At 36.1% G+C, this 26,789-nt stretch overlaps 1 protein-coding gene across 3 annotated transcripts; it reads left to right on the top strand.

Moving 5' to 3' along the window:
- Positions 1–862: 862 nt before the first annotated feature.
- On the top strand, positions 863–25,019 carry LOC113057665 (disintegrin and metalloproteinase domain-containing protein 19-like). 3 transcript variants are annotated; one of them, XM_026225113.1, is made up of 23 exons: positions 863–1,190; positions 1,357–1,469; positions 2,136–2,206; positions 7,249–7,327; positions 7,602–7,678; positions 9,114–9,318; positions 15,481–15,546; positions 16,134–16,205; positions 16,285–16,451; positions 17,105–17,189; positions 17,286–17,425; positions 17,539–17,716; positions 17,822–17,911; positions 18,900–19,095; positions 19,490–19,595; positions 20,201–20,414; positions 20,511–20,588; positions 21,833–21,941; positions 22,039–22,180; positions 22,277–22,364; positions 23,201–23,425; positions 23,570–23,675; positions 23,779–25,019. In XM_026225113.1, exons 1-22 carry the CDS (start codon positions 1,067–1,069, stop codon positions 23,666–23,668), a joined length of 2,724 nt encoding a protein of 907 aa, XP_026080898.1. In that variant the 5' UTR covers positions 863–1,066; the 3' UTR covers positions 23,669–23,675; positions 23,779–25,019. The 3 variants fall into 3 exon arrangements, with proteins under 3 accessions (XP_026080898.1, XP_026080897.1, XP_026080899.1); XM_026225112.1 differs by having other exon boundaries at positions 864–1,190; positions 23,570–23,664; XM_026225114.1 differs by lacking the exons at positions 863–1,190; positions 1,357–1,469; positions 2,136–2,206 and adding an exon at positions 3,613–4,005 and having other exon boundaries at positions 23,570–23,664.
- The last annotated feature ends 1,770 nt before the right edge of the window (positions 25,020–26,789 follow it).

Genomic DNA, 26,789 nt, shown 5'->3' on the forward strand with positions numbered 1-26,789 from the left:
GAATGGGGTAAATATTTGGATAATTTAAAAGCAGAAATGTTAATCTTAATAATAAAATAAAAACTTGTAAGCATTGTTTGAAGAGCTGCTTAAGTTTAGCTCAATCCAAAGCATTTGTGATATAATGTTGATTACCACAAAAATAATTTTGAGGACGCAGTCTTGTGCTGGTCTGGTCTTTCCCGTACTTTGTTGTTGGACGCAATTAAATGAAGTCACAGAATTATTGGCGCAGCTTGTAGTCTGATGTGCTTCTGGTTTTAATGAATCACCACAGGGACACATATCTTCCCTCTACACTACTCTCTGTGCTAGCTGTTTTGAAGCCAAGTGTATTATTACACACAATGATGTGTTTATAATATGGTATCCCTGACCTAGTTTCATCTGTAAATTATAACAGTATATGTACACCCTGTCACTGTAACAACTGTAAATGCCTTTCAAGACCAATTATAAACACAATATTTTTTTCTACCACTAGTATTGTAGCAATGGTCAGTATTATAGCTCACTTAGCATGCAGCCTGCTGATAGAAATCTCATCATTTCTTTTAGTTTTGGTCCATTACCCTCTGTGCTAGCTGTTTTGGTGCCAATGTGTATTTTATTTCACATAAGGTATTAATTGGGTATTCCTGACCTCATTTTGTACTGAAATTATAACAGTAAGTACTAACTATAACAGCATGTTGTGATTGAAACAACTGTACATACCATTCAAGACTGAGGACTTCTACTAATTAAGGTCATTTTAATCTTCATCATGATCGTATTTCATAATGAAAGCGTATTTTGTAGGAATCAGTTACTTTATTAAAACCGTGGTCAAGTATATTTGATAGACATACAGACAGATATGTTTTTCTGAATGGTGGAGGCAGGCTGGAGCAGGGGAGGTTCCTGATAGAGAGCTGTTGAAGATGCGCTCCTCTCACTGCCTCCATCGGTCTCTACAGACAAACACATCCCGGTGCTGTTCATCATGAATGCTGTTCATAATCGATAATAATTCATCGTGCACGGCTCGTTTATTTCGTGCATTTTTTTTAATTTTTTACATGTTATGATGGGCGTGCATTTGAATCGCTGCATGGTCACGTGCGCAGTGCTGTTCCGATTGTTTTTATTATGTTGTTGTTTACATCTGTCTTTAAGATGCACCGTACATGCCGAGGACATTCATACGGGTGAGTGTTACTGTATTACAGTCATTGTAAAATAATGCATGATGCTCGTTGGTGTGAATCGTGGAAGTCTACGTGGAATAGAAGATGCTGAGCAGTGGAGCTCGTTGGCTGTAAATCGAGAGATTGATTATTAGTTGGTCTCTTGATTGATTTATTGCACTTTTAGATGAACGCTGGCATGGACACTCATCTCGTATCCATGACAACACGGAGCACTTTATCACTTATCCACAGTGGATCAGCCCTGCCAGATATAAAAGATCTCACGAGGGCACTAAGGTAATGCTGACTGAAAGTGTATCTTTGTAGTAGTAGTGCGTCAGAGGTTCACGTGCTATATTTTGTCCAACTCCACATGTGCGGTATTTTGTCGTGAACCAAATGTCTTAAGACCGTTTAATTTTTTAATTCAATACATTATATTTCAGCATAATTATATTTATTATACATTCAGTGAAATGTTGAACTATTTTTTTTTAAACGTCTTAGTATCTGGTATATTGCCCTGAACTCCACAGTGTTTGTTATCCAGAATGATTTGAAAAATAATCGACAAATCAACTTGTTTACATAGTAAAAACATTTGACCTTTAGTACAAAGTTGCTTTTTTGATGAGTGACTTATAATTATAAATATTAGAATATTCTTAAGATCCTTAGAATATATATATATATATATATATATATATATATATATATATATATATATATATATATTGATCATTTAGTTGAAATTTGCTGTGATTTTCTTCAAATTCCTAAAAAAAGAGTATTTTTGTTGAAATATTAAAAAAATGTATTTATATATATATATATATATATATATATATATATATATATATATATATATATATATATATATATATATAAAATAAACCACTATATATAGCCATAATGGAATTTATTAGGTAATTCTATTCTTACCTGACTGATTTTCCTTCCCAGCATCCATCTGAGGCGGATGTCAAAATTACTGTGGGAGGGGATGATCTGATTCTACAACTCCGGAGAAATGAGTGAGTTTGTGCTCATAGTCTTATAAGCATCTCCATTCACTGTCCTGCAATTTTCCACTGTAGCCACATTTCACTACCAACTGGAGGTGTTGTGATATATTCGCAATGAAATGCTGTTCATAGCACTGTGCCAAAAATACACATCTATGTGGCTTCCCTTTTTGGCACAAGCAGATGTGCATGTGTTGATGGAGAGCATTTGCACCGCACCAGCATTAAACCATATGGGAGTGACATCTGACACGCCTGCTCCATGCAGGACACCAGAAGCTGAGTGCATCACATGATTTAGTTTCTCCCCCAGGAGTGCATTGCCATTAGAGAGTTAGTTAATTAGTGAACACGATAACAGGTTGATAACAGAATACATCAGGTTGATTATTTCTGAGATGTATCATTGGCAATAAAAGGCTAGTGACAGGACTTCGAAAGACCTCTTGTTTTGCAAAGACTTGGTTGGATGACTCAGAAAAGCCAGGCGGTAACCAGCACAGTCCTCTGCACCGACTGTGCCTAGTTTTGATACAAAGGGGCACTAAGTTACAACTTATGATATTTTTGCATTGCACCAATAAACTTAAAGGGTTAGTTCAACCAATAATCAAAATTATGTCATTAATAACTCACCCTCATGTCGTTCCAAACCAGTGAGACCTCCATTTATCTTCCAAATACATTTTAAGATATTTTAGATTTAGTCCGAGAGCTCTCAATCCCTCCATTGAAGCTGTGTGTACGGTCTACTGTCCATGTCCAGAAAGTTAAGAAAAACATAGTCCATGTGACATCAGAGGGTCCGTTAGAATTTTTTGAAGCATCGAAAATACATTTTGGTCCAAAAATAGCAAAAACTACTACTTTATTCAGCATTGTCTTCTCTTCCGTGTCTGTTGTAAGACAGTTCAAAACAAAGCTGTTTGTGATATCCAGGTCGCGAACGAATCATTCGATGTAACCGGATCTTTTTGAACCATTTCACCAAATCGAACTGAATTGTTTTCAAATGGTTAAAGCCTCCTGGTTTTCATCCAAAATATCTTAAATTGTGTTCCGAAGATGAACAAAGCTTTTACTGGTTTGGAATGACATGAGGGTAAGTGATTAATAACTAAATGTTCATTTTGGGGTGGAGTATCCCTTTAAGGGGGGCATTTTAACAATTTCACTAAAAGGCCATTTACTTGCTAAAAAAGTATAAACTATCAATCAGGCTGTAGAAAGATTTGATCATGTTCAATTTAGAGGGTTCAGAAATGAGCTTGTCAAATATGATACAGTCTTTATAGGGATAAGAAAGTAAATATGGTCAATATTGATTTTATGTTGAGTTTAATGCTTGTGTTCTGCATTCTGTTGCTTTTGTTTATTTTCTTATACATGCATTGGCTTTTTTGACTTTCAGATGACCCATCTGAGAGGCTGCCTGGCTGTCAGTTAGAGGGCAGAGCGCTTAGACCGGCTTTTAAGCTCTTGAACAGGGCAATAAAAGCGTCTCCATCATGATGATAGCCGAGGCAATGCCCTCAATTACATGTCTCCTCTCCTCTTTTCGCCCTTTCCAATTATTTTCTGTTTGTGATGTCCCCGTTTCAGCTTTCTCTCTCCCTCCTCCCTTGCCCTCCTTCTAGAATGATGTCATTTGATATGAGGAGAAAATATGGCCTACTGACCCTTGAGACGCAGCTCGTTTATGATGAAATGAGCTCTTTGTTTCAGCTGCTGCCAGACAGCCGTGTCTCAAACACACAGCTCTTCATCACTGCATCTGTCGGGGCCCGTGCCAGCCCTTTTAGTGCTCTGTGGGTTGAAAATCTTTCCTATCCATTTTGCATCTTTGTCCTTTTAATATATGAATATTCCCTGTACCCTATATCATACAGAGAGAGGGAGAAAGAAATATATTAAATGTAATGTTTATTTGCAGCAAACTTGCAGTTATGCAGCAAATTTGAGGTCTTTAACCAAGAGTTTACCACAGGTATTTTTCAGAACACTATCTTTTTCTCCTTTTCAGAGCTCATACTGTGAGGAGAAAATAATAAAAAATATGCAATGTAGTGCAGGTTAAACATAATGCAATGCAATATAATAATGGTTAAGAGATGATAAATAAACATTGTTTAAAAGCCTGATGTATCATATTTGATACATTTTAATGTTTTTTTTTTTTTTGTAAAATTTATGGAATATGAATAAAATATGAATAATCAAGTAAACCTAAGTTAAATCCACTGAGTTTTCATTTTTACATATTACTAACAATATAACATGTATTCTTATGTTTACTTTATAAAAATGAAGATTTCACATCAAAAAGTGAATATGCTAAATAAACCCCTTTGCCATAGGGATTAAAGAAAATTAAATTATAAAAGGGATAATCTGAAATACAGTTTAATTGCCAGTTAGATATATTAATGCGTGGTCCGTTATTAAACGGCTCCTTGTACAGTTAGAAGTTAGATTGGACTACATTCAAACTCTCTGCAGCATTTTTGCCAGCATTTGTTTTATAGGTGTCTTTCTGTAAGTGTTTTTTATCGTGTAGCTAAAACAATTGACAAGGTGCCAGTAAAAGTGTTAGTAAAATTCCTCCTATCTCTTTCTCAATCACTCTGTTTTTCCAGAGCCTAAGGGACAGAATCAAGCTCAGCCAGAGTCAGTTTATTATTAATTTATGAGTCTTCTTGTTGGCCCAGTGGCTGTTTATGGCTGTGCTCAATATAGCATCATGTATCTGGTCATTGGGCGGCAGTGTGGCAGATTAAGTGCAAGCCTTGTTTTAGTTCCCTCAACAGGCATGCATTGTTTGAGATGGTACACTCAAGAACCCCTCTGGCCTACTGGACCCAATTTTGTCCTGAGTGTTGTTCTACCCTCTTGGACTCTATTTGAAAGTGGAATGACCTTGTTGGTGTTCAATATCAAATGAAACCTTTTGATGAAGCAAATTATATGCCTTCATCATTTGTCTGCCAAAAACTAAGTGTGCCTCCATTAGATGTTTTGTCTTAGTTTGTCATTGTCTGTTAAAAAGTTGGTCACTGCACACTTTTCTTTCCAAAATGAAGACTATTCATTAAATGTCACCCTCTTCAGTTTCCATACTTATCTAGGTGTCAGTGCTAACATATTTGATCACAGGGTGAAAAATGTTCATGCATAAGTGTCTGATTCTTATTGTTAATGCTTGCAATTATTTTGAGTTAAAATCAGGAGAGGCATTTATTTAGTAAATATCAATCACTTAGTATTACATTAGTATTATAATTGGGCCTGTTTCCTCTCATACTCCACCCAAAAATGAAAAGTTTTGCACGGATGTTTCTTAAGAAAAAAAATCTAGTTTGATTTGTTGAAATAAAATGTTCATATCAGTACTACTGACATATAAGCTTATATCCAGAATTGACTTTATATTAGCATTAGGGGATTTAAACTGTTAAAATGTATGTTGATGCTGTAACATATGGTTATTCGACCTTAAAGGACCCTGTGTGATATTATTTAATCTGGTAACATATTTATTTTAAAGACCTAATGTATATCAGAAGGGTGTATGACTGGTGTGTCTCTGAGGGCCTCTTTGAACTCATGTCCATGACACTCTTTCTCCCTGGCAGAGATCCAGGGTCCTGCAGGGCCAGTGCAGACTTGCTGCCTGGTGGGGGTTCCTGCGTGGGGGTGATGGAGGTTGCGGTCCAGTAGGTCTGGACTGTGTCCAGTAAGTGTTGTTGGGCCAACTAATTTAAACAAAGAGGGACAGACATTTGAGATGTACGTGTTTGTGTGTGTAAGAGAGAGAGAGAGAGAGAGAGAGGGAGGAAGAGGAGACCACAATGTGTGGTTAGGTTCAGACAGATTCAAAGTGGTAATAAAGTTTGTTATGTTGACTCAACAAATAGTTTTTTTTTTTACAGTGTATTCTGTCTGACAGAAATGAGAACATTTAAGTGTAAAAAGAATGACTAAGTTATTTAGTGCACTTGCTGTCTGTGTGATTTAAAATGAAATGTACATAGTTTGATTTAAAAAATAATTCAAAACACTTTCTTTAAAAGTTTTATAAATAAGAATTTAAATTTTTACTTGGTTATAAAAAAAATAAAAACTATACCATACCAAAATACCATTTTACTATGGTATTTTATAATTACAATTTACTTTTTTACTCTCTTAAGAAGGAAAATATTTAATTTTGCCTTGTTAAACCAATAAAACAGACTTTAAAAATATACATATTAAAATAATTAATCATTATTAATCTCATGAATTTTTCCAAATAGTTTTTTATTTATTAATTTATTTTTACTCTAAATGTAAAATGTCGATTGCGAGTGACGTCACAGGTATTATGGAGTTCAAGTAGCGATTGCAAGTGACATTGTAATTATTATTATTTTTTTCTTGTCTTCACCACCTGGCTACTGTTGTAAAATGTTGAGAGATTCAAACAAAAAGTTATCAATAAATAGAACAAAATAAAAAAATAAAGACTGCAAGTGACATCGCTAGCGGAAGGAAAAGTGTCTGAGAGTGCAAGTGCAAGTCTGCAGCAAAACACTTCTCGTTATTTCCAGTCATCGTTAAAATCGTTTGCTAGTCTTGTTAGGGGAAATTAAATATTTAGGGCCAGTCTAGCACTTAGTGATCCTGTTTCAACCTTTGAGGAGAAAGAAAAGTATATAAACACAATGAACAGACAGTAAACACACTTACTGAGTATCTGTGATTCTCAAAGCATTCAGCCTCTTTAGATGAATCTTTAATGAGCTCGAGGCCATTAAAGGAAAGAGACTTCACACTGTCAGCCATTTTCTGTGTAGAAATCCTAGTAAGTCCTGTCGGTTTCTACATGACCTAGATCTGATGGGGAGCAAATCCTGATTCATGTGTGACTCCAGAGAAGGAATGGAAACAAGTTGGAAGTGTTTATGTTATTCCTTTATGGGCGTGATGGAAGTTGTCTGGTTATACAGCTGTGTGCTGATTAAATGTATAATGGAATGATTCAGTCTTTTTTTTGCATGTTCTTGTGTAAGGGAGCTGTTCTCCTCTGAATATCAGGAGATATGGTACAATCCGAATGGAGACCGTCAGTTTTCCAGGCCTTTCAACAGGGTGAGTGAAGGAGCCGTTGGTATTGTGACGGTAATCTTATAATAAACTGTGCTGTCACAGTAAACCCACAGGCTCTAAATAACAAGTCATTTGTTTTGTTTCACCTTTATCAGTGTTTAAAATGATTCAGTATGTGTGATGTTAATGCTGTGAAAGTAATTCTAGATTAGATAAAGCAAGAAGAAATCTATTACGCATAAATACTTTTTTTTTTTTAATTCAGAACAAGTTTCCTCCTTTCCTCTGATGTTATATTAAGTTGTTTTGGTTCCAGGATCACTGTTATTATCATGGCTCAGTCAAAGGGATCCAGGGGTCAAGTGTGGTCATCAGCACCTGTGCAGGACTCAGGTAAGGACTACAGCAGATCTGCATACTATACATACGTATCGTGTGAAAAATTATTTTATTATTTTAATATTGCATGTTCAATAGATCAAAGTAATATTTTAGAGTGACAAAAGGGGTTGCAGTGGCATATGTGGGGAGTTTGAGAAGTCATTTTTAAAATCTTTTTTTAATTATTTTCACAATTCCTCTTGGTGCCACCAGTATAATCATTTTTAACACCTATTGTGAGCTTTAGCTTCATTTTCTGATTTATACATGATACTCTTCAAAAGAAGTGTCCTTAAAATACAGTACATTTATTTTTATTTTGTTTTATATTAATTGCATTTTATTTTATTCTAATTTTATCTTATTTTGTTTATCAGATTTAAATTTTGTAGTGTAGCATTATTATGCAGAACCGCGTCCTGGTTAGTATTTGGGACTTTCACAAAACCATTTAAGTTCTATTTCCTAAACTGTCAGACTCTTAAAAACTCCAGCTTTAGTGACAGGACTCTGCAGCATGAGGACATGTTTTCGTTGTGCAAAAGTTCTAGTTCATTAGCTCAGGAAGTGAGTTCAGCGAGTTCACTGTAGCAGCATGGCCGGGTCTCCAGATTTCTGAGTGGGCTGAGGGTAGATGTAAAGAGTCCTGTTGAGTGCTTCGACTCCTTCAGAGACTCAAACAGGAGAAGAACAGACATGCATTGACTGATCCAAACAGATCAATGAATATTTAAGCCAGGACAGCCTGAGTGAGTGGGGTTTGATTGGAGAAAAGGGAACAGCATTTTGTAGTGTATACACAGACACACATACTTCACAGCTGTGGTGTATGATTCAACTGAATGAGAACAATGTAAGCCTTTTTGTCTAGTGTTTTATGTATCATAGACATGTCAACATGCATGCATGTTTTTTGTTAATATTTAAAAATCTGTATAACATCAAGCATTCTGCAACTTTGTTGGACACTCGTTTCTACAGAAACAAGCAACATTTATAAACAAGTAGCGTTCACATTTCTCTTAATGTTATTTGGTTATGGCTTCTTTTTGTGCCTTATTATTTAGCATTTCTGCAGTGGAAGCATTTTTACTGATAGTTGGTCATCACTGCACATCTGTGAAGCGTTGTGTGTGTAACTTCACTTGTGTTTGGGGAAAACTGTGATTTCCAGGAAGCAAGGAAATCTGTTTTTGCTTAACCTAGTTCAGCATAAACAGACGTTGGCTATCAATTCAGTTTTATTCCCTTCTTTCTTCACACACCCATCCGGGATAAAGATAATTTTTATCTGTGGTGGAGCTACTCTGCTTCCCGTGCAAAACACAGTGGAGCGGTTTCCATCCTGTCAGCCTGTTTAAATATCCATGACTCTCATTTTTCCTTTTATCAGTGAATCTCAAAGTTTAAACATCTTTGTGATTGGCATTGTGTTCTCGATCCCCAGGGGCATGATCACAGTCAATAACAGCGTGAGCTACATGATCACACCACTAGCTAACCAAACACACTCTCAGGAACATGCCGTATTCAACGCTCAGAGCCTGAAACTGCCAGTGGGCACCTGTGGACAATACCATGGAGACGGGAAACATTCGGAAAGCCTTCAAGAGTTGATTGATGTCATGGCAAATCCTCAGCAGACCAAAAGGGTGAGATCATGGGTTACATAGGATTTCTGTACAAGAACTCTTCAACCAAATCCTCTCGGATCAGTCTGTTTTATTTTGAAGAGGCTTAATGTCTATCTTAATGTTTGCTTCATCATCAAAGCGTTCCAAAAGCATTTATCATGAATATGGTACATTACGGTGCCCCATGGCATTTTTAAAGCATCATGTGTTTTCATAAACTATTATGTAACATAAAATTAACCAAGCATTAAAAGTAGCTAGTTATAGAAACAATAAATGTCTCTATACCACTTTTAAATGATACGTTTGGCCTGTCAACACAAAGGTTTTAAACTTCTATATCCAATTATTAAAATCAAAATGTATACATTTAAACACATCCAAAAAATATATATTTGTTTACATTTATAAATATATTTCAAATCAGGCCATGAAACAGACATTAAAATACATCTGCGTGAAGTTTCAGAGATGTTTTAGTTACTTATATTTCCTCATATATTTTGCCCATTTTTATGTATAATATACATGTGTGTGTGTGTGTATATATATATATATATATATATATATATATATATATATATATATATATATATACACACACATACAGGTGCATCTCAAAAAAATTTAAAATCATGGAAAAGTTCTTTATTTTTTGTAATTTCATTGAAAAAAGCTAACTTTCTTATATTCTAGATTCATTGCAAACAAATTGAAATATTACAAGAGTTTTTTTTTATGACTTACAGCTTAGGAAAATAAAAAATTCAGTATCTCAAAAACTTTATATTATTATTATATTATTTATATTATTTATAATATTTTCTCAGAGATCAATCAATCAAAAAAAAAAAAAAAGATTTACAAAACAGAAATGTTCAAGATCTCCAAAGCAGGTTTAACTATACACTCAATACTTGGTTGGGGCTCCTTTTGTATGAATTACTGCTTCAATGGGGCGATGCATGGAGGCGATCAGTCTGTGGCACTGCTGAGGAGTTATTGAAGCCCAGGTTGCTTTGATAGCGACCTTCAGCTCCTCTGTATTGTTTGTCAGATGTTACTTATCTTCCTCTTGACAATACTCCATAGATTCTCTTTGAGGTTCAGGTCAGGTGAGTTGGCTGGCCAGTCAAGCACCATAATATCATGGTCAGCAAACCACTTGGAAGTGAAATCAGCATCTCCATAAAGCATGTCAGAAGGAAGCATAAAGTGCTCCAAAATCTCCTGGTAGATGGCTGCATTGACTTTGAACTTAATAAAACACAATGGACCAACACCAGCAGACGTCACGGCACCCAAATCATCGCAGACTTCAGAAACTTCACTCTGGACTTTAGATTCTGTGCCTCTCCAGTCTTCCTCCAGACTCCAGACCTTAATTTCCAAATGAAATGCTAAATTTACTTTCATCTGAAAAGAGGACTGTGGACCACTGAGCAACAATGCGCTGCACGTTCCAAACTATCCCAAGAGGTACCCTGTATTTATACTCAAAATTATCAAACTAATCAAGCTCAAAATGGAATATTCTATTTTTTTTTTTTTTTGAGAACTGATTTTTTTATTTTCCTAAGCTGTAAGTCATAACCATCAGAATCAAAACAAAAAAATCTTGAAATATTTCAGTTTGTGTGTGATGAATTTAGAATATAAGAAAGTTTGCTTTGTTTTATTAAATTACAAAAAATAAAGACCTTTTCCATTATATAATTTTTTTTAGATGCACCTGTATGTGTGTGTGTGTGTGTGTGTGTGTGTGTGTGTGTGTGTGTGTGTGTGTGTGTGTGTGTGTGTGTGTATATATATATATATATATATATATATATATATATATTAGTGCTGTCAATCGATTAAAAAAATTAACTAATTAATCGCACAATTTTTTTAAATTAATCGCGATTAATCGCAATTAAAAGACTGAAACTTTTTGGATATGTAAATGTAAAATGTAAATAATTAATGTAAACTCAAGACAAAGAAACTATTTAAATTCAAAATATGATTGTTTATTGAAATTTTTGTTTAACTTGTAACACAGATTTTCTCATGTAAACAACATACCTGCAATAAACCATCAATATCCTCCAAATTAACTGTTGGCTTGAAAGCCATATTTATTACAGAAATAAAAACACAGGCATGTAAGTACCATTTCAATTTCAAAACAATCAATGCCAATAAAAAACAAAAATGATTTCCATGTTGAATTCTAAGTGGACTGCAAAAAAATTCCAAAGTATAGTCATTGCCAGTGCTTTAAGTGGGCCAGTATGCACCGGTACTCAGTACCTCCACTTCCAAATATAGCTCTCTTGAGCTTACCGCCACCTCTCCGTGCGCCCAGAACGTGCTTGTAGCGTACCGGTACGCTCATTTGGACATCTGTTTTAATAGAGGTTTTAATCTTTTACCTGCATTGCCGATTTTCAGAGCGCCCTTCACAATGCAAGCTTCCTAATTCATCCCACCCAGAGCAGAAACTACATTACCCATTCACCCTTAAGTTATACAAGTGAATAGCGCATGTGTCGCTTTTCCCGCTGTTAAGTGTCAACAACTCAACGTGGCCGGAGAAGGTGTGTGAAACTCGTTGTGAGTTATACTAAAGCAAAATCTTGAGTATTTATTGTCTGATAAACATTAAAAATTGTCTGCGGAGGTTGAGTCGTCCTGCAGCCCCCGCTGGCTGTTCATTGGCTGCAGCATCTTTTTTCTAAGTTCTAAAAAAATACCGTAGACGGCAAGGCACAAATTTAGATGTTCATTTATCTAATTAATCTATAGCCTATGCACAAAGACAATATGATCTTTTTGTCCCCTTTTTGTTTTAAAGCTTGATGAAGAGAGAGAGCGCAAGTTGCTGCAGCTGAGGAGGACAGTGATGCACGCGCACAGGAGTGATTGACAGTTAGCGGCACTGTGTACAAAAAATACTCCGCTACACAATTATTTTGTTATTTTCGTTTAAGCTTATTAACGTTTTTTTTAAACAATGACATTTGAGTTAATGATTTTAATGTTGCTGTTTCTTGTGGCAGACTGAATGAAGAGTAATGTTTCTTGTGGCAGACTGATCAGTAATCCGGCAGAGTTTTATACTGAAACTTTCCGTCTAAAAGTCCTTCCTTGGTCTTATCCATATTTCTTTGCACGTTGAACACACAAGGCCACAACTGGAAATAAAAAAACTGCAACCGCGTTAATTGCGTTATTTTTTTTTAACGCGTTAAATATTTCAAATTAATCGAATGCGTTAACGCGCTAATTTTGACAGCACTAATATATATATATATATATATATATATATATATATATATATATATATACACAGTATTGTTCAAAATAATAGCAGTACAATGTGACTAACCAGAATAATCAAGGTTTTTCGTATATTTTTTTATTGCTACGTGGCAAACAAGTTACCAGTAGGTTCAGTAGATTCTCAGAAAACAAATGAGACCCAGCATTCATGATATGCACGCTCTTAAGGCTGTGCAATTGGGCAATTAGTTGAATTAGTTGAAAGGGATGTGTTCAAAAAAATAGCAGTGTGGCATTCAATCACTGAGGTCATCAATTTTGTGAAGAAACAGGTGTGAATCAGGTGGCCCCTATTTAAGGATGAAGCCAACACTTGTTGAACATGCATTTGAAAGCTGAGGAAAATGGGTCGTTCAAGACATTGTTCAGAAGAACAGCGTACTTTGATTAAAAAGTTGATTAGAGAGGGGAAAACCTATAAAGAGGTGCAAAAATTGATAGGCTGTTCAGCTAAAATGATCTCCAATGCCTTAAAATGGAGAGCAAAACCAGAGAGACGTGGAAGAAAACGGAAGACAACCATCAAAATGGATAGAAGAATAACCAGAATGGCAAAGGCTCAGCCAATGATCACCTCCAGGATGATCAAAGACAGTCTGGAGTTACCTGTAAGTACTGTGACAGTTAGAAGACGTCTGTGTGAAGCTAATCTATTTTCAAGAATCCCCCGCAAAGTCCCTCTGTTAAAAAAAAGGCATGTGCAGAAGAGGTTACAATTTGCCAAAGAACACATCAACTGGCCTAAAGAGAAATGGAGGAACATTTTGTGGACTGATGAGAGTAAAATTGTTCTTTTTGGGTCCAAGGGCCACAGGCAGTTTGTGAGACGACCCCCAAACTCTGAATTCAAGCCCCAGTACACAGTGAAGACAGTGAAGCATGGAGGTGCAAGCATCATGATATGGGCATGTTTCTCCTACTATGGTGTTGGGCCTATTTATCGCATACCAGGGATCATGGATCAGTTTGCATATGTTAAAATACTTGAAGAGGTCATGTTGCCCTATGCTGAAGAGGACATGCCCTTGAAATGGTTGTTTCAACAAGACAATGACCCAAAACACACTAGTAAACGGGCAAAGTCTTGGTTCCAAACCAACAAAATTAATGTTATGGAGTGGCCAGCCCAATCTCCAGACCTTAATCCAATTGAGAACTTGTGGGGTGATATCAAAAATGCTGTTTCTGAAGCAAAACCAAGAAATGTGAATGAATTGTGGAATGTTGTTAAAGAATCATGGAGTGGAATAACAGCTGAGAGGTGCCACAAGTTGGTTGACTCCATGCCACACAGATGTCAAGCAGTTTTAAAAAACTTTGGTCATACAACTAAATATTAGTTTGGTGATTCACAGGATTGCTAAATCCCAGAAATTTTTTTTTTTGTACAAAATAGTTTTGAGTTTGTACAGTCAAAGGTAGACACTGCTATTTTTTTGAACACACCCCTTTCAACTAATTGCCCAATTGCACAGCCTTAAGAGCGTGCATATCATGAATGCTGGGTCTTGTTTGTTTTCTGAGAATCTACTGAACCTACTGTTTGCCACGTAGCAATAAAAAATATACTAAAAACCTTGATTATTCTGGTTAGTCACATTGTACTGCTATTATTTTGAACAATACTGTATATATATATATATATATATATATATATATATATATATATATATATACACACACACACAGAGACAATTTATTTTTGCCATTAAATGTAATAATCCAGATTTTTGTTTGCACAAGGAGTCTGACAGCAGCCAGTGCTCCACACAGATATCTGATCTCATCATCAGTCTTTCTGGAATAACATGAAGAAACTTAGACTAAATCCAGAAGAACTGTGGCAATGTCTCCAAAACACTTTAAGAAACCTGCAAAGTACTGTGCAAAGTTTTAGGCACTTGTGTAAAAATGGTGTAAAGTGCGGATGCTGTCAATAAATAATGCCATAAATAGATTGTATTAATTAACTTCTATTAACTTAACTAAATTGAATCAATATTTGGTGTGACTATGCGTTAAAAAAGCTTTTGTCCAAGGTGCACCTGCGCATTGTTTATCAGGCAGCTTTGCAGGTAGGTTCTTGGAGACATTGTCACAGTTCTTCTAGATTGAGTCTGTCTCAGTTTGTTCTGTTTCTTCATGTTATTCCAGACAGACTGATGATTATTGAGATCAGATCTCTGTGTGGAGCACTGGCTGCTGTCAGACTCCTTGTAATAATAATGTTTGGAAATGTAAACTGATATTTGCTACTGACACACTACAGCAAAAGATAACTGACTTAAAACCATTTTAGTTGGTGAATTTGAAAAATAAATTTCTATAAGCTGCACTATTTATATTAGCATATATTTGAATTTTTCCCCTGTTTATATTTTTATTTTTATTGCTAGAAAATTGCAAAAATCAGGTTTTGATTTGTGTTTACAATTTGTTAACAGTGTTGCACAACTTTATAGGAAATGAATATAAAACAGTATAACACTTAGTTTAACCTCCTAAAATGGAGAGTAGTTATTTCCTGGTTAAGCGCCTTCTTTCCCTGATGTTTTTTCAGGCCTTATCTTATATCCTATACATGGAAAGTACCAGATAATAAACTTGTTATTTAAATAAATGTGAAGAGCTGGCTAAAGTGATACTAAACCAAACACACATTGTTCTTGCGTTGGCATACCTGAATAGAGTGTCTGTCCCTATCCAAAGACACAGGATGTCCCCAAGTCCCAATTAGTCATGTCTCACAGTACTTTAATTCATAAACTTTTTTGAGGCACGGACTCAGCACTTCTTCTCTAGTATATGAAATTAGCCTATGCTCAGCAATATCTTTTCTATCTCTTCTTTCAGGAAAGAAGGGATGTCAGGAGTAGCATGAAATACGTAGAGCTGATGGTGGTGGCTGACCATGCAGAGGTAAAAATCTCTTAACTTCGGGTATCAGGGTTTCTTGGGGAGCTTTGAGAGATGAGTGATTCTTGTTTTATTCACCTCAATGTTGACTTCCTCAATAAAAATACAGAAACACCAGGTTTAAATTGTTCTATCAGTAAACAGTTTCAAATTGCTTGTTTAGCAAAATAAGTTCATTTCTTGCTTATTGGCCCTAATCAATTGGCTCTTTAGTAAACACTGCTATGTAATAATCTCAGGATTTATTTCTATGATTAAAGCATTCAGACAGTTTGTTCTTGGTTTTAATCAGCATTTTTGTAGGACATATTTATCACATAAATCATCACAATTGTAAGCTGGGTGGTTGCTTTAGATCAAAGTGTCTGGTAAATGACAATGACCTTTACCTGACAGCTCTGGAGCTTCAGATTGTGTCTGTTTGTTGACTTACTCCACTGTACCTCTGCAGATAAGGCTTGTTTCCTGTCATGACTCAGAATAGCAGACCTCTGCTCTGATAGAGTCATCTGTAATCACCACCTGCATGACACAAAGTTAATTTCAGCCATCTAAATCAAAGATGCATCCTAATAGGTTCTCTTTTTCAGTTTGTGAAGCACGGTCGGGACCTTGAAAAGACCAAAACAAAGCTGCTCGAAGCAGCTAACTTTGTGGATAAGGTGAGAATGCTGTTTATTAAACACACTTTTTTATCATTTATGTGCTTCTGGACTCAAATATACTATTTGATGTTTCCAGTATTACAAATCACTGAACATCCGTGTGGCCCTGATCCGGTTGGAGATCTGGAATGATCAAGACAAGATCACTGTGACCAACAACCCCTACAGCACCCTGGGTGCATTTCTGGCCTGGAGGAGGAAACAGCTGCCTCAGCTGCCCAATGACAACGCTCAGCTAGTAACGTCAGTCTCACTGTAGCTCCTCCCACCTCACTAACATATAATCGGATAATAACAATCGTTGATAATGATCTTGTTTTAAAAGGGTAGTTTTAAAATGCTGTCATCATTTATGTACTCTCATGACGTTCCAAACCTGAATGATTTTTGGCAAAATTTGTAAGTCCACCATCCATTGTCAAGAGTAGCAATACATAAAGCTTTCTGTTGGTCAAACCGGTGAATTCAGTAGTAAAAACACTTGGATTCCTATAGAAATGACTGGATATTACACACTAAAATTCATTGAACAACATAAAGTGACCCCACTGTTATGTTTTATCCTGCAGAACCCAAAAGGAAATTTTTTAAAAGCACAAAAGTTGCAAACAGGACATAAAAGGATCATAAAAGTAGTCCATAATGCTGTATAATCCAAATCTCCTCAAGCGATATGATAGAGTTGTGTGAGAAACCGATATTTAATAGCGTTTTCTCTCCCTTTGTGTTACAAATGGGTTTGGAAGGAAATGTGAGTGAGTAAATGACACAATTTTCATTTGTGGGTGACTATCATTTTAAATGATTGTATCTGTTCAGCTAGGCAGTGCATTGGTTTGATTCGGGTTCCTTTGTTTTCATTGGAATTTCACAAGTTGTTTTTGTTGTGTTTGTAGGGGTGTTTCTTTTAAGGGCACCATCATTGGTCTGGCTCCCCTTAAAGCCATGTGTTCTGAATACCAGTCTGGTGGAGTCAATTCGGTAAATTTACCTACAGCAGTATTCCATTGAGTTTTTATAGCTGTATGCACTAAGTTTTTGTTTCGTCTGCCTCTCTCTCTCTCTCTCTCTCTGTAGGACCACTCTAGCAGTGCTGTGGGGGTTGCTGCCACCATGGCTCATGAGATGGGGCATAACTTTGGGATGAGCCATGATAGTCCAGGTTGCTGTCTCTCTCAGCCTAAGGATGGAGGTTGCATTATGGCTGCTGCCACAGGGTGAGAACCAAAGAAAAAGATGCTGTACAATTTCAAGCATGATGACAGATTTTCCATTTTTGCTGAACCGTCCCTTTAAAATCAACTCGGCATTAAAAGTCAATGTTCTCCAGGGATCCGTTCCCTCGTGTCTTCAACCCCTGCAATCAGAAAGAGCTGAAGCACTACCTGAGCTCCGGTGGAGGGAAGTGTTTGTTCAACCCTCCCAACACCAGGGTCATGTACGGGGGTCAGCGCTGTGGAAACGGATACCTGGAGGAAGGAGAAGAGTGTGATTGTGGGGAAGTGGAGGTCAGGAGACGGTTTTATTGCTTCCCATCTCATTTACTCCTACGCTGTGATTCCGACTGATCTTTCATTCTGACATTTTCCGATTCTGTTTCCTTTGCTACAAAGGATTGCTCAAGTCCCTGTTGTAATGCCAACAACTGCACACTGAAGATCGGAGCTGAGTGCGCACATGGAGTTTGCTGTCATGAGTGCAAGGTGAATCCCTACCAGACTTATCCCACGCTCTCTCGAAACCCTTTCCTGTGGTGCAGCATCAGAAAAACTGAGTAATGAAATGAAAATTAAAGACGTCAGTGTGAATTTCTGAATGTGATATTTAAAGGCGACATCGGATGCAAAATTACATTTTACGTGGTGTTTGCATGAGTGTGGACACAACCAGCCTACAGTGATAATTTTTTTTTAATCCCTAAAAAGTGAACATAAGTGCCGTTATTTTGTCCTGACATCAGAGCCACTGAAGACGCAGTGGATTAGTTTTAATGGTAACACGTCACTGATTATGCAAGAGAGGGGCGGGGTAAGCAGTAGCTCATTATCATTTAAAGAGACATCCACAGAAACTAGTGACTGTAAACAGAGCTGTTTCTGAAATGGTGAAAAGGGTGTTGTTTTTCACAACCATTGAGGAATTTTAAACATAGTATGGCATTTCATGAAAACCCTAAAAACCACAAACAAAAAAGATTTTTAGTGTGAATTTAAGTTTTGGTGACTTTAAATGGTATGAATGAATGAATAAACAAATAAACATTTTTTTTATTGTTGCTTTAAACAAGGAGTAAAAATAAATAAAATACATTTGGTTTTGTGGATAGTTTAATAAGTAAATAAGTAAACAAACAATCAAATAAGGGATTTTCTAAAAAGCTTTGGTCATTTAAAATGGAAAGAAGGAATAAAATATAAATAAAATATAAAATATATTTATATAAAGTTACATTTTTACATTATTTTTAAGTAATTCCTTAAGTATGTCAGCTTTTATACTCAGGATGTGAAATCTGCTAAATGTTTTGCAATTAAATTGTTATAATAATATTATTATTATTATTATTTAAAATGTAGACAGGCGTTTTAGAGTATTCTTGGTCTCAAATGTCTATTGTTGAAAATGTATTTCTATGGCTCTGTTTTAAGAAAAACAAACTGGATCAGTCTGTTTTCTCACACTCTTAACCAGCTGAAGAGTCCAGGAGTGATGTGCCGTCCATCTTCAGGCTCCTGTGACCTGCCTGAGTACTGTGATGGGAAATCAGAGTCCTGTCCTGCTAACTTTTACCTGGGGGATGGCAGCAGTTGCGCAGGTGGCAGTGCCTACTGTTACACGGGAATTTGTCTGACGCTGGAGCAGCAGTGCCTCTCTCTCTGGGGCAAAGGTCTGTGTCTGCTAAAGTCTGCTAAAAGTCCCACCGTTTAAAAGTAACACCATAAAATCAAGGATAAAATACTCTGTGAGTCACGTTTTCTACAAAAATAGTAGCAGAACATTGATGAAAATAACTGTTTTTTGAACAGTAATGAGCAAATTAGAATGATTCCTGAAGGATCATGTGACACTGAAGACTGGAGTAATGATGTACTGTAGTTTACTGTAAGGCAGATACTGTGCTTGGCTGTGATCTTAGTATCTGAATGTGAGGCCATCTGCTCATCAGAGAAAGCCTTTCAGTCCAGCTGAGTTATACTCCACAATGTAGTTTACACACAACCATTGACTTGAGATGTGAGTACATTTGTCTCTTCTGATCCATTTCTGTCTCTATATCTTAGATGGCCGTCCTGCTCCTGATCTCTGCTTTACTGAGGTAAATAAAGCAGGTGATCCCTATGGAAACTGTGGCAGTTTCATGGGTACATACAGGAAATGCACTGAAAGGTGAGTTGCACTTACTTATAGTAACAGTACAAACGTTTGGAATAATTACGATTTGTTTTTTTTTCATGTTCTTGAAAGAAGTCTCTTTTTCTCACTAAGGCTGCATTTGTCAGATCAAAAATAGTAATTCTTTAAATATTAATATAATTCCAAAAAACTATTTTCGATTGTAATATATTTTACAGTGTAATTTATTACTATCATACAACTGAGCATAATTACTCACATTATAGTGTCAGTGTTGAAAATATTTTGAAGTTTTTGCTGCTTAATATTTAGTAATATATATATATATATATATATTTATATTAATTTATTTATTTATTTATTTATTAGACAGCAAAAGCTGTATTCAACATTGATAAGAAGAGTTATTATTAATATTCGAACACTAAATCAGCCAATTATTTCTTTAAATTAAAATTTCAATAATATTTTTGAAATCGTTTTAAAATCTATTTTAGATTCAATAAATGCAGCCTTGGTGAACATGAGAGACTTTGTTGAAAAACATCAATGAATCTTAATAATTTCAAACTGTTGACCAGTAGTGTATGTCACATCATTTGGGCCGATCAAAGATGTGCTGTTGGTTCTTTGTTTAGTAATGCTAAATGTGGGAAGATTCAGTGCCTGAGCGCTGCCAGCAAGCCTTTAGAATCCAACGCCGTCTCCATAGACACCAACATCCAGAGCGGTCAAGAGAAGATCCTGTGCAGAGGGACACATGTGTACCAGCGCGGTCAGGGTAAAGAGGACCAGAGTGACACCCTAGACCCGGGCCTGGTTCAGACTGGGACCAAATGTGGGGAGAATGCGGTTGGTACTGATAGACTGAATAGATCTAATAACATTAGATTGAGAAAATTGTATTAAGAATTTCATTCAGTTTTGCTTCATTTCCTATCCGAACAGATCTGTTTTGAAGGCGAATGTCGCAATGTGTCCTTCCTGCAAGCTGATGAATGCAGTTCCAAATGTCATGGCCATGGTGTAAGTCCATATTGCTTGTTTCTGCAAAGAGCAGAGTGAACTTTATTGTACATAGATGGTCATCTTATAGCTACTGTCCTGAAGCATTTCTTGTTTACATAATTTCCTCTAACAGTAAATACCAACTAAAAATCCCTCACTATTCTCGCTATTAATCACTCAGGTTAATATTTATAAATATGTCTGATTCCAGTGCGAGTTGTGTCTATCTATATCACTAATTCAAGCAAATTATGATTAAAATGTTGGGGAAAATGTGAGTATTTTTGGATGTGCTAAACTCACAGCAGACTTTAGTAGTGTAATCAGTTCCACTGAACACTAAGGTAGTGTGTTTTATGGTACAGAATGTATTGTAGGAATGGTTTAAAGAAAATGTGTCATTTACTCACTCTCACATTGGTCCAAAACTGTAAAGAAATATTTTTGAAAATTTAAAAGGGTTACTCCACCCCAAAATTTTTTTTTTTTTCATTAATCACTTACCGACATGTAAAAACTTTATTCGTCTTCTGAACACAGTTTAAGATATTTTGGATGAAAACCAGGAGGCTTGAGACTGTCCCATAGACTGCCAAATAAATAACAGTGTCAAGGTCTATAAGACGTGCAATCTGGGTTATATGAAGCGACGGGAATACTTTTTGTAAGTGAAGAAAATAAAAAGAATGACTTTATTGAATAATTCCTTTGTTAAAGGGTCTTCTCTGTGTCACTCCATATCACTGTGCTGCGTGTGCTCTTCTGTGTCCTACGCGCCATAAGGATACGCTGTTTCTACGTGTATTTAGCTTAGATTTGAAATAAAACAGTGCATCCTTGTGGCATGGATGATACAGAAAAGCACACGCAGCATGGTGATTAATTACAAACTTTTCATTTTAGGGTGGTGTATCCCTTTTTCCCCACAGTGTATGTCAAGATCTTGAAATAAACACCATGAAACAAGCACACACATAAAAAGTACTGCAGTACCCTACATTTTGTGTGCTATATTCAAAGTCTACTGAAGCAATACATTGTTTTTATGAGAAATAGATGAAAATGTAATTTTAAATCATTATTTACTGACAGTCTTTCCCTCTGCTGTCTGTTGCAAGTCTAATCTAATAGTCGATATTGTTCAGAGAATAACTTTGATTTTAGTCTGTTTTTTTTACAGTTTTCATTTTTGAGTGATCTATTCCTTTTAATTGTTTTTCAAATTGTTTTTCATAAAATCTTTTTGTCCGTTTCCCTGTCAGTTTTGTAATAATAACCACAACTGTCACTGTAACTCGGGTTGGGCGCCACCGTTTTGTGAGATGTCGGGTTCAGGAGGAAGTTTGGACAGTGGACCGGTGATCGCACACAGTACGTCAAGACATTTAATAAAATTAATATTTCATTGAATGTTATCTTAAATGTGCCCTTTTGTTGATGTGTTTTGTTTTTGTCTTATCTTGTGCAGGCAATCTTTATCTTGTCCTGGTTCTCCTGATCCTGTTTTGCCTTCTGGGATTGGCTGTGATAAGTGTCTTTTGGTGCTGCTGCAAACATAAGCTCCTCCCCACCAAAAGCCCCACCCTTCCTGCTACCCAAATATGCATCAAGTAATCATCTAAGTTGTAAACTGTAAAACATGCTGTTATCTTCATTTATTTGGCACTTCTTGCATTAGAAAATGTGTCATTTTCTCTTCTTGTCAGTGTTCCAGACACCCTTGAGACTAAAAGTCATACAACAGGTCACGCCAACCCAGTGTTCCGGCCAAAGAAAGCACATGCTGATGAACAGGTGTGAAGTTGTTGTGTTGTCAGCGTGGGTTCGCAGCATATCCATCCAAAAGCACAGTTTCGTGCATCACTGGCTTTGTTCCAACAGCAAGCAAAAATGTCCTGTATCCAACTCAAATCCATTTAGTTGTTTGTTGTTCAAACAGCAAAAAAAAAACTAAAAAATCATGGAACCAGATCCAAACCCATCCATATCAGTGCTGTTATTACATAAAACTAAGACTATTAAAATACTAATTACTAATTAAAATATTTTCATTAATTGAAATAAAGCTCAAATAAAATACAAAAATAAACAGATAAACCTATACTTAAAATAACTGTTACACTGGCAACTAACATGAATAAGTTTAATTACTAAAATAGAAAAGAAGGGGTGGGGTGGGGGGTAGAATATCAACCCATTATAAAAATGCAAACTGATATGAGCAGAGAGTATGAGAAGAAAAATAAAATCACTTTACTGGTTTCCACAATGACAGTGACTCTTATGTCTCTTGGCATTCCTTCATCATTATAGCAACTGATGTAGAAATACTGAATATTGATTAATTTGATTTATGCATTTAGCAGACGCTTTTATCCAAAGCAACTTAGTACATTGCATTCAGGCTAACAATTTTCTCCTAACATGTGTTCTCTGGGATTTGAACCCCCAACATTGCGCTTGCGAACACAATGCTCTACAACTTGAGATGACAGTCTGGAAAATACATTTGAATTGGTGCAGCCATTGTCACTGAAAATTACCCGCATTCCACCATCCCAGGAATCCTTGTGAAATGTTTTCATTGTTATGATATTCATTATTTATACTGATATATTTGCATTCTTCAGGCTAGTCCTCGAGCGAGTCCAACAGGTCCGCCAAGAACCAGACATTCTGTCGTTCGACCCACTGTGAAACCACCTCCAATCCCAGCCTACGCTGCACACAAGCAGAGTTTACAACATTCAGAGCCGTCCCAGCATTCTCCATCAGCACCACCCAAACCAAGACCACTACCACCCAACAGACCCCCTCCACCCTGTCCCATAACCAAACCCTCCCGGGGTGCAGAGGTGAGTGTCTTCCTCTTGTCATGTGTCCTCCTGAGCAAATGCACTTAACAATTAGTCTAACTGCACACTTGTAGTGGATTTTCTTACATTTTTGTTGTGCAAAGCAGGATTTTTTATCAGTTTAATATTCTGTGTTTCTTCCAGATGCTACCTAAGAATGGCCTGCCAGTGTCTCCAGCCATGTTGCTGAAAGGGAAATCCAATCTGATGCCCCCTACTGGGCCCTTCCAAAATGTCAGGTAATCAGAAGGTAGAAATCATAGGCTGTGGCATGGGACACTAGCATAGTGTTAGTAATAATCATTATTGTTGTGAATCATTATTTGGTTACAATTGATGGGATTGTGTTTTAGGTTCCAAAAGGAAGTTTCTGGAAAGAGCTGAATCGCAGTGAAGCTCAATGGAGCGATATATCGATCAACTCTGCACCTTTAAGATGTCCTTAAGAGTGACCAATCAAACTGCCTCACTCCCTTATTGACTAGAACACAGAACTTTCTTCAGGGGATGCAGTTCCACTACTCATGTGCCAGACGTTGCATTTGCTTTTTTTTGTCTACTTATTACAGAGACCGCAGAGAAAAGAAAAACAAAAAACTATGAAGTATGGCATTATAATCTAATAAGAGCATGGGTCATCTGAATGAATATTTTGCAAAAAGAATATGAAATGTACATTTATGCATGCATAGTAACAGTAGTAAGTACATTATATTCATAGAATGAACTGGAAAATGGGAGCAGATCTGTCCAGTCATGAACTAACTTGCACTGTCAGTTCAATTTAGTTCAGTACTATAGTTAATATGTGTCTGGAAAACAGCTCTGGAAAGGAATATCCAAAAAATAAATAAACACATAAATTCAAAAATAATCAAGAAGATTGTTGTGATAGCAATATTAATTCAAAAACTCATATGAATTGTATAGCACTGTCTTATTTTTTAGGTTTAATTCTGTGTAGTCATATAATATGTACTGTATTAAACATAAAAAAGGTTGTTTGTGATGATGCTGGACAAGAAGGGTTTCAAATTATATATGGTGCTTTCTTTTTGATTTCTTAAAGAAGAGAAACAAATATTGTTTAAATAAAATTTTAGATAACGCTCGATTAAATGTACTGTTTAACAAAGATATTAACCCAGGGAATATATTCAGGTTTAAATAACCTGTAAACATGTACTTGTGTATCTTAAGTTTATTATTATTAGTAGTATTTTTTATTTTTTACCGTGTCAGTCATTTTGGAAAAAATGCTCTTGACAATTCTTTATAATTTCTCCTTGAATAATGTTTTTTAGATCTATGACCAATGTGGTTTTCCATCAGATTTTTCATGTTGTAGTTATTCATACTGTTAAGTTTTAAAATGTAATGGTGCCTTAAAATTGAGTTTACATGAATGTTATTTTATTGATAATGTTTATCACAGTAATATTTATGTATTGTGAATGTAAAGAACAAGAGCCACTGTCATTTCATTTGGCTTAAATTTTAGTTTCTTTATTAAAAAATAAAAAGGTTGTCCTATGCAAAATGTTGTAATTCGGTGCCTTCCATATGACGTTAGAAATAAATGTTCTTTTTATCTTGAATCTTTATTTGATTAATCTTACAGGTGCATCTCAAATTAGAATGTCATGGAAAAGTTCATTTATTTCAGTTATTCAACTCAAATTGTGAAACTTGTGTATTAAATAAATTCATTGCACACAGACTGAAGTAGTTTAAGTATTTGGTTCTTTTAATTGTGATGATTTTGGCTCACATTTAACAAAAACCCACCAATTCATGATCTCAACAAATAAGAATACTTCATAATAAAAATTTAAAAAAACAATTGTAGTGAATTGTTGGTGTTCTGGAAAGTATGTTCATTTACTGTACATGTACTCAATACTTGGCAGGGGCTCCTTTGGCTTCAATTACTGCCTCAATTCTGCATGGCATGGAGGTGATCAGTTTGTATCACTGCTGAAGTGGTATTGAAGACCAGGTTTCTTTGACAGTGGCCTTCAGCTCATCTGCATTTTTTGTCTGTTGTTTCTTCTTTTCCTCTTGACAATTCCCCAATGATTCTCTCTGGGTTCAGGTCTGGTGAGTTTTCTGGCCAGTCAAGCACACCAACACCATGGTCATTTAACCAACATTTGGTGCTTTTGGCAGTGTGGCCAGGTGCCAAATCCTGCTGGAAAATTAAATCAGCATCTTCAAAAAGCTGGTCAGCAGAAGGAAGCGTGAAGTGCTCCAAAATGTCTTGGTAAACTGGTGCAGTGACTTTGGTTTTCAAAAAACACAATGGACCAACACCAACAGATGACATTGCACCCCAAATCATCACAGACTGTGGAAACTTAACACTGGACTTCAAGCAGCTTGGACTATGAGCTTCTCCACCCTTCCTCCAGACTCTAGGACCTTTGTTTCCAAATGAAATACAAAACTTGCTCTCATCTGAAAAAAGGACTTTGGACCACTGGGCAACAGTCCAGTTCTTCTCCTTAGCCCAGGTAAGACACCTCTGATGTTGTCTGTGGTTCAGCAAATTCCTTGACACATCTGTGTGTGGTGGCTTTTGATGCCTTAACCCCAGCCTCAGTCCATTCCTTGTGAAGTTCACTCAAATTCTTCAATTTTGCTTGACAATCCTCATAAGGCTGCGGTTCTCTTGGCTGGTTGTGCATATTTTTCTTCCACACTTTTTACTTCTACTCAACTTTCTGTTAACATACTTGGATACAGCACTCTGTGAACAGGCAGCTTCTTTGGCAATGAATGTTTGTGTCTTACCCTCCTTGTGAAGGGTGTCAATGATGTCTTCTGGACAACTGCCAGATCAGTCTTCCCCATGATTGTGTAGCCTAGTGAACTAAACTGAGAAACCATTTTGAAGGCTCAGGAAATATTTGCAGGGGTTTTGAGTTGATTAGCTGATTGGCTAATCTCACAATCTTATTTGTTGACATTGGGAATTTGTGGGGTTAATTTGGTTTGTTAAATGTGAGCCAAATCATCACAATTAAAAGACACAAAGACTTAAACTACTTTAGTCTGTGTGACATTCTAATTTATTGAGATGCACCTGTATTTTAATCTTTACTAAAATCTAAATTAATATTATTTGTATTATTATTTATTTAAAATAAGAAAACTGGTGTAAATGCTTGGAGAATATTTATCATTTTCTTTCTGCCTTAAAGCCGAGTTGCACGTTCGAATGAATTACTGCTTATATCTCTGTAACGTATATTTTATAATAAAGTTAGTTTTTGCTTATGTCATCGACCTAAGTGCATACACTGATCCATATATCAGAGCCTGCTATATATGTTCTCTATTATAGATCAGTGGGTGCATCACA

The sequence above is a fragment of the Carassius auratus genome, chromosome 39, assembly GCF_003368295.1.
Source record: "Carassius auratus strain Wakin chromosome 39, ASM336829v1, whole genome shotgun sequence".
NCBI lineage: Eukaryota > Metazoa > Chordata > Actinopteri > Cypriniformes > Cyprinidae > Carassius > Carassius auratus.

Excerpts from the sequence above, each read along its gene's own strand:
- LOC113057665 (XM_026225112.1), top strand. The coding sequence starts at position 1,067 with ATGATGGGCGTGCATTTGAATCGCTGCATGGTCACGTGCGCAGTGCTG. Across the intron at positions 17,426-17,538 it reads ATTATGGCTGCTGCCACAGG|GGATCCGTTCCCTCGTGTCT; the intron begins GTGAGAACCAAA and ends AATGTTCTCCAG. Across the intron at positions 22,181-22,276 it reads GCTACCCAAATATGCATCAA|TGTTCCAGACACCCTTGAGA; the intron begins GTAATCATCTAA and ends TCTTCTTGTCAG.